Source organism: Pempheris klunzingeri, chromosome 17 (genome assembly GCF_042242105.1).
Source record: "Pempheris klunzingeri isolate RE-2024b chromosome 17, fPemKlu1.hap1, whole genome shotgun sequence".
Classification (NCBI taxonomy): Eukaryota; Metazoa; Chordata; class Actinopteri; order Acropomatiformes; family Pempheridae; genus Pempheris; species Pempheris klunzingeri.
In genome coordinates this window covers 8,840,776-8,849,553 of record NC_092028.1, presented here as the reverse complement: position 1 = coordinate 8,849,553, position 8,778 = coordinate 8,840,776, and the positions used below count along the sequence as shown (strand labels likewise).

At 42.9% G+C, this 8,778-nt stretch overlaps 1 protein-coding gene across 1 annotated transcript; it reads right to left on the bottom strand.

Moving 5' to 3' along the window:
• Window positions 1–626: 626 nt before the first annotated feature.
• rad23aa (RAD23 homolog A, nucleotide excision repair protein a) lies at window positions 627–8,190 on the bottom strand. Its single transcript, XM_070847782.1, has 9 exons — window positions 7,942–8,190; window positions 6,847–7,008; window positions 6,525–6,745; window positions 6,031–6,074; window positions 5,323–5,450; window positions 3,359–3,446; window positions 1,345–1,475; window positions 1,008–1,169; window positions 627–881 (listed from the first exon to the last, which is right to left on the bottom strand). The coding sequence occupies exons 1-9, from the start codon at window positions 8,005–8,007 to the stop codon at window positions 768–770; spliced, it is 1,116 nt and encodes a 371-aa protein (XP_070703883.1). The 5' UTR covers window positions 8,008–8,190; the 3' UTR covers window positions 627–767.
• Window positions 8,191–8,778: the final 588 nt, after the last annotated feature.

The window sequence follows — 8,778 nt, the reverse complement described above, 5'->3', positions numbered from 1 at the left end:
CCTCCCGTCCCCAAAACAGGCCAACAGAACCCAGCAACATCATGTCAGACACATACAAAGGGCAGCACGGTCCAGTCCATCTCAGCCAATTTTGTTCTTTGATGTACGTACATGAGGCTTACACGGGTACATACAAGCAGTTACACACACTGATAATGATGTCGAAGTGCAGTGAGGAGAATGTGCTTCCGTACGATCCAGCTACAGCATTAACAAACTTAGAGAATGCAAACCGATTACTTTTTCAGCTCAACCGTATCGCATCCATCTGCACAGGCACACCGACATGTACTCACACACGCAGACACAAGCACTCACTCTCGTTGCAACCCCTTCAGCCGGCTCCCCCCCCCCTCCAACCCCCAATCCCACCCCCCCACATGTTCACAAAGCGCGTCTAAAATCAAATTATATATCTTCCCTAGACAAACCCCACACATTCCATTGGAATTCACGTGGAGTTCATCATTCCTCCACAATTTTTTTTCTCCACCCCGATAATCCAGGTCTGACCTTCCTGCACACAACCTCCGCTTTGTGTACTTTAACCCCCGCCATAACCTAACCCCAGCCCGTCACCCCTTCCCATCCCGCGCCACCCCCTTCCCCCGCCCGCACCCCCCTGCTTGCTCTCCCCTCTCCTCCCCTCCTGGTGGGTTGAGCTGAGGTTGGTAGCTGTACAGTAAATTGGGGGGGTGCAGTCTTTATGCTGAGCTGAAGAGGGGAAGGGTAGGAGGGTGGAGCAGGAAGGCAGCGATCTCTGATGTTCAGTCATCTTCCAGTCCCTGGTTGAGGAGAAAGTTGGCTGCCAGGTTCTCGTTCTTCTCGCAGGCAAAGTAGGCCTGGATCACAAGGGCCTCGGGGAAACCCAGCGCTTTTAACTGTTAAGACAAACAGGAGGGTGACCAAAGGCGTGAGGAGACCAGAAAGAGGGCTTCAAAAACAACAGGATCTGAGACTTTGTATTTCTAACAAGGATCAGTACCTACTCTGCGTTTGTCACTCACCCTTTCGATGGCTTCCTTCTCCTGAGGTGTAACCTGGATGTAGTTGACGGGCGCGCCCTCCTCCCCTGCTGCACCCATCTCTCCAACCTCTGGCGCCTCTACCCCCTCTCCCACAGGCTCGTTCAACATCTGGATGAACAGCTCCTGATGATTACTGATTTGCTGGCGAGGGAGAAGTAAGCGGTAATGATCATCGTCTGAAACATGGAACTATTCTCCCTCCATCCATCAGACGATCGAACAAAGATGTGAATCTGCATGTAAATGTCGCCCTGCGTAATTTGCGGCTACAAAGACGGCGAACAGAGAGAGCAGGTCTCAGTGCAGACTGTGTTACCTGTAGAAGCTGAGGGTTCTCCCTGCCTAGTTGCTGGAGAAGAGCTGGTAGCAGAGCAGGGTTCTGCTGGATGGCCTGTCTCATGTGCAGAAACTGGGGCTGGGTCCGCAGGAATGCAAGCGGGTTCTCTCCTGGTGACCAACAGCATTCATGACCATAAGCAAGAGAGCTGACTCACTCAGCTATATGCAGGAAAACGTAGATTCATCTTATTGATGGATATTGATTCATTATCTGTCTGTGTCCAGTTCATCCTAGCCTGCTTTCAATACCGCTACCTGTGGGGACCTGATGCCTCCAGGGTTGAACATCTTACCTGACAAATATCAATTGCTATTTCATGGAAGAAAAGTAATGAGTAATTGTTTCCTTTTAAGGCAACAGTACAGGTAAATAGTTACATTACTAGCTCTGTTCCATGACTCAACTTTACTCCATATTTTCATCTACTCATTTTCTGTGTTTTACCCATGTGGAAACAGAAAGAGACATTATTGGTCCCCTGATTGTTCATTAGACAAGCAAAACATAAACCCACTCATAAAAGGTTCCTCATAGCACTAACACACACATACAGTCCTGCCAATACTGTCACACATTGTTACTCAAAACTGACGGCCTCAGCCATGGCAAACCGGGCAGAAGGCTCAACGATAGCTAAAAATACCATGGAGAAATTCACAAGGGATATGAATGCAAATATTAAAGACAGCCTGTGTTTATCTGTTGGCGTCGAAGCCCTGCCAGTACCTGAAGCAGGGGCGGTGTATATCACTACTAATACAACCATCCAACTGTCAGCTGACGCTGAAGTTTTTAGTCTAGAATACTTGGTGGTAAGTGACTTTGTCTCTTCTATCAACAAGGGGGTATTAAAAACTTTTCCCTCTATTGTAATGAGCATGTACACACAGGATCTCCATGGTGATTACAAATCCCACCACAGGGTTCTAATTAGGGCTGCGACTAGTGATTCTTTTCATTTTCAGTTAACCCGCTGATCATTTTTAATCCTTTGTACCCCAAAGTGTCCCATTTTTATAACTAAGACAGGAAACGAATGTTCTGCATTTTTGCTTGAAAATGACTTTGAAAGTATACCAATTCATTATCAATCCACTAATCAATGAATTGGCTAATCATTGCAGCTCTGATCCTAATAAACAACTCAGAGAGACCATAAGCCACAATAAGTCTCCACAGAGGGATAGGTGCAGGTTTGGTCTAGCAACATTGTACACGTACCCACAGTGGAGAAACGTTCAGTAACTAATGAGTCATTGCCTGGATGCCAGTGAGGCTATGATTGTAGTTATCTGTGAATCTGTCTTGTGTGGAATAGTCTCCTAATAATAAGCTTCAAAAGTCAGGCCAGGTTTTTTTTTTTTTTTTTGTTTTTTTTTTTTTTTAAAAAGGTGGTGTGAGTCACCTTCCATCATTAATTTTGATGAATGGATACTAGTGGAGACTGTGACATTATTATTATAATATGGTACAGCTCCTCACTCTGAGTGTACATGTTGTTATATGTTATTGTTGGTAGTAGTAGTAGTGGTAGTAGTATTATTGGTATTATATAGTACAGCGCCTTACTAGGATTGTGCATGTTATATATTTTTATTAGTAGTATTATTATTAGTATTATTTGTAGTGGTATTATTATTATTATTATTATTATAAGACTCTGGACTCACCTGGTGCAGTAATTTACCTCTGTGTAATAATTTGTAATAATAATTTTTAATACATCTTTTTTTATTCATACTTTTATATATTTATATTTTACTTTATGTTTGAAGTTTATTCTTATTCTTATTCTTTTGGAGCTGTGTGTAACAAAAAGCAATTTCCCCCTGGGGATTATTAAAGTAATTCTGATTCTGATATCAACTCTCACTGTGGGAGTGCGACACCCCACCAGTGTTTGCTTTGTACTGCTCGCGCTGTAGGGCCTGACAAACACAAATGTTTCTGCATGTATTTTTGGACCAAAATGTGTTGTTGCGTGCCTCACCCTCTGATAGAGATGGGGCTTCTGTGGGTCCAGATGCAGGGGCTTGCGCTGGGGGATTACTCTCCTGGACAGGGCTGCTGGGAATACCCTGGAAACACAACAATACAACGGTCAATCACACACACACACACACACGCACACGCACTCACTGCATTCTGCCAATGAACATGTAGAGATCAAAACAGTGTTAAGGCTGTGGAAGTTAGCTCAGAATATCAACTCAGTACATTTAGTGTGATTTGAACCTGCAAGTACTAAGTAGGCCGATACAACGTGAACTCCAAAGAGTGTGTAACACTTGGTCCACCCCATTGACACCAGTGAGAGTGGACTAAAATGATTAATTACATAAAGACTAAGGATGCCCTGATTATGCTTTTTTGCTTTTGATCCTCATCCATATCATTTCCTATTGAATATCCCGTACTGAATCCCGTTTTTCAAGACGTCAAGTACACTATATCCAAGCTGTTCCTTAATGGTTTTTATTTCACTTTTTTTAAAAACAATTAAGGAACCCGACATATTTTCATATGGCGCTTCACAATTCATCAAAACAAAATCACAATTCGACACTTGTGTGACAGCTGACGTAAAACCGATCTTTGAGATCAGTCTGGAACACCACAGCAGCTAAATCAAGAAGCAGAGTGGCTCATGCTGATTAACGTGCCCGTCGTGTTTTTCAGCCTGGTTGGGGCTTCCTCTGCCCAAACTGACTTCTAATAACGGCAACAGCTAGAAAAACGCATGAATAAATAAAATGCCAAGAATGGAATGATGTCGCTGTAAACAGCCAGATAGTGTGTATTTCACATAGGAAATGAATGCAGAGATGTTTCTCAGTGCTCATCATCAGTGTGTCCTGAGGACGCTTTCTTTTTCTCCATCAAAATGCTGAAATAATCAACAGAAACCTCAAAAATCAATCACGTGATCGCATTTCTCACTCTACCCTTGGCTTCCAGCTCCACATCTCCATCCTCTATTTGGAGACCTTAAGTTTTACGTTGTTTTAGTGATGTTAGCCCGACTTGTAGCTGCTATTTAATGTTAGACGTTACACAGTCTGGACCGATGCTGCCGCGAAGAGTAACAGAAAAGGGCGACGCTTTACTAACTTTACATGAAGAGTGACTTCATTTCTTCTCTGGGGCAGCAAACACAACATACAGCCATTCAGTCACTGTTACACTGTAACCGGAGCTTTTCTAAGTAACGTAACTACCGCTAATAGCACAGACTTTTCTCTGGCTCTGGCAGTACCAGTACTTCTCTCACACACCAGAGAGACTCACTTCCACAACAAACCAGCTAGAGTTTGTCACACGCAACTTTCATCTAAAGCAATGCAGCAGTATTTTAAATCCTTTATTTACCATCATTTTCTCAGGCCATAAAGAAACACGTCATCCTTCAGTTTATCACAAACATTCAAAATGATCCCATCTGGAGGTACGTGGTTCTCACTGGACAGGAAGGGTACGAAAAAGTGTAATCGGAAAAAGTAACTAAAGCTGTCACACAAATGTAGTGGAGTAAAAAGTACAATAATTCCCTTTGACATATAGTGGAGTAGGAGCAAGACATGTGGGCGCATAATGGAAACACTCAAGTAAAAGTAAAAGTTAATGTACTTTCCAGGTACATTCCACCAGAGGTGCTTACCTAGCTTATTGTCTGGTTAAAACTGCTACCTATACAACAATCTAACTAACTTAATATAAGTATTTTGATTGATATAATTCCTTAGTGTTTGATTACCTTTACAGAGTAAAGTAAATAAGTAAAGTAAATAATTTGTTAAAAAAAGAAAAGCCTTTAAAATGATGACATGTGGGTCCCCAGGACTACAATGAAAATCTATCAACATCTCTGTTAATGCCTTTATATTTTTAATCGATGTTTGAGCAGTGGTGCTTTTCAGATGGTAAGAATGATCCCATTTTGTGTGAGCAACTCACAGTGAGAAGGTACTCCACAGCTCTGTGGGGGTTGTTGAAACTGGCACGTAGTGCAGCCACCACTCTCTCCCTTTCATAGCCCATAGACATAATCTCTGTCAGCATTGCCTCGTATTCGGCTCCAGTCACTGAAAACACAAATATTTTGTACATTTACAAATTCACATCTTCATATGTGACATGGAACATAAAACGGAAATAGCATTTCTAATGTTCCCTCCTGTGAAAAGTACCTAATGTAGCAAGTTTCCCTGAATACATTCATTTCCTGAATTTGAATGAATAAAGAATATAATAATAAATAAAGAACTGAATCCAAACATAATGTATGTAATAAAATACAACATGGGCTTTAATAGCGGTATGACTCCTCCTATGGTTCTTCACTCTCTATGAGTGGACCCAACGGGAATCCCCATTGCTCTCTGTGGCACCACAATAAGGGGTGGCTTGCTTTTGTCACAGCCTAAATATAGGAACAGTATGTATTGCACTGCAGGCTGTAAAGTCCCTGACTCACAGCAGTAACAATTTTTGGCACAGAAAGTTTCACACAAGAAATGTATTGCTGCCATGTTAACTCACTAATAGCACTGTTAATTGTTTAAACTTGTACAATATGCATTGAGTCTGTCAGAGCTGCACAGGCTCCAGTTGCCTTTGAGTAGCGTATGATGCACGTCTGGCAGGGAGCCATGCGTTACCTACCCAACGCTGAGGAGGCATCCAAGCCCTGACCCCCGCCACTGGAGCTACAAAACATAAAAGGTGAAGATCAATATTTTACAAGGAACTCAGCCTTTAAAACCTTCAAAATGTATCCAATAGCCCAGTAAGAAGAACTACATCAATGACTACATTAGCTACACTAATGAAATACATCAAACTGCCTAATAATTACAAGGATTAGATTCAACGAGTGATTATATTCAGTGTTTATTGCTCTGTAGTTTTCCAACTATGTTAATGACTAATTGCTAGAAAGTCACTTCTAACACGATTGGAAAATTAAGTGTTAGATCTATCTGGCAAAAGTCATCTGAAAAAGTGATTAATTTACTGTTAAAGGACATTTTATTATTAAGACATTTTAATAAAGATATCAATTGGGATATCTTTTCCCCCCAAAACTACTTCCTGACTCTCTAGTATGCCACGAATGGTCCCAATAACATCATCTGTGTATGACGGACAGGTTCTACCTAGCTGGCTGTTGTGGTTCTGTGGCTGCGGCACTTGGCTCCTCTTTGGCCTCCTCGGAGGGAATGGGGACAGCTGCTGGGGCTGGGGCGGGTGCTGGTGCTGGGGCTGGGGCTGGGGTTGGGGTTGTGGCCGGGACAGCTGTTGACGTGGAGCCAGAGTCCTGCACAGGGGGTTTGGGTGCTTCTGAGACTGGAGGCGAGGCGGCAGCTGCGGGCTTAGCCTTTGGCCGGTTCAAAAGAAGGTGCTGTTAGGCTGGAAACTTAACAATGAAACTTCGTAACAATCGCTTGACCAAACGAACGTATCAAAATAAGACCTCACCTTGGACACCATCACTACAACAAAATTCTTCTCATCGATCTTGTAGTCCTTAATAGGTGTGTCATCTTGCAGGATTTTCCCAGCGTATATCAGCTTCTGCCCAGATACGGGAAAGTTGTCTTTTCCTCTTTCTGCTTCTATCTTCTCTTTTAAGGCCTTCACCTGATGAAGAGGAGCAGGATCATAATCCATTACCATCCAAACATGCAAGCACTTCCTAATGTGTTTAATGTCCATACTGCTGTGTGAGATGGTATTTTCAATCACATCTTTGCTCTCTGCTTCAAGTCATAAGACCACAATATTCTACCAAGCACCTATGGACTAGCAAACTGTCTAAATGGATCAGTGACAGTCATTACCAGGCAGGATGCATCACAGCCGACCCGCAAAAGCAAGATGAGTTAGAACAGTGCGTAAGTAGCGGTGTCATTCAGACTCGGTGCATCACACAGCATGACAGTGCTGGCTATAAACACCGACACAAATAAAAGTTATCTAAATGATATAAACTGTGAGCAGCCTAGGTGCTACGCCAAAGCATCACGATCTAGTGTTCACTAAACGGTGGCCTAACTAGCTACACGTTCAAAATATGACCGTGCTAACAAACTTAGCCAGCTTCTTAGTACGTTACCAATAAGGCTAATCGTAATTGGCAGTGTCATAAGTGTTAGCATTAGCAATCACAGCTAAGGGGGCAGCTTGGACCCGTCTCAGAAGTTACAGCTTGAAACAGTAGATCACATTAGGTGTTACGGAAGAGATCCAGCAGCAGGGGAACCACGACACAAACTTAAAACGAGGAGAAGTCCGTCTGCAGTCGCGACGCGATGACTTTGTTAACGGGCTGCTCGGCTAGCTAACTGGCTAACGTTTGCTAGTGAGGTTTCGCGTTGTTTAGCACCCGTTTCAGGTGGGTTCCCAAACTGCAAACGAGTGCTGTTTATGGGCACCACTTTGCCGAAACTACGAAAAATGTTTTTGTATTGGAAATATCACAGAAAACTGCTGGGCCTACACGTAAAGTTAAAATACACGTCCCGAAGCTAGTAGTGTTAGCTAAAGTTAGCAAGTCAGCTAATAGCCACTCACCGTTTGTTCGGGGTCTATCTCTATTTGAATAGTCTGCTGCTGCAGTGTTTTGAGCGTGATCTGCATGGTAGCGGCGGCTGACGCTGCGTCAGGTGTGCTTCAAATGGAGAAATAGTAGCTCGCCGAGCGCTTAATTTGTTTTTAAAGTTGGCGTTTCAGGTGAGATAGCAACTAGCCGAGAAATGTGTGTATCCATGAGCACTCAGCAAATCGCCATCTTTGGTGACAAGTTGGTGGTGCGGCGAGAAGAGCTCCGCTGCAAGGTACGAGATCTCGTGCTGTAACGTAACTACGCGACTCTGGCGAGCTGCTCTGACACGGAGAGGCTGTCACCGGCACTAACTACAGTCTACATGTCTGCTGATGCCTTTCCACTGCTCGTAGTTACAGTAGATTCAGTGAGGATAATCATTCAGGACATCTACAGCTACAGTCCGGCTGATGAGGACGATGATCCAATGTATCTAACTACACAGACAGTCAAGATCTTAATGCTAATTTATCCTTTATTCTTACAGATTTAGCTTTCTTTGTTTTTCTGTAAAGGCTAACTTAACTTCTTTTATGACTGGTTGGAAGAGACATTTCATATTTCTAACTACACTTGTATTCTTATAAGTAAGAATGTACCATTAAGTTGTATTGACAGTATATTCTAATGAATTCACAGTGCTGTTGTAATCAACTGAATCCCCAATATCTCACATTATGACCATTCAAAATTACAATTCATTCTCTCTCTGTGTGCAAAACAATAATAAAGCGGAAAGACTGGAACAACCTTGCACATAAGTAGACGGTTGGAGGGCTTTTTGGATTTATTTGTAGTGTCTGCAT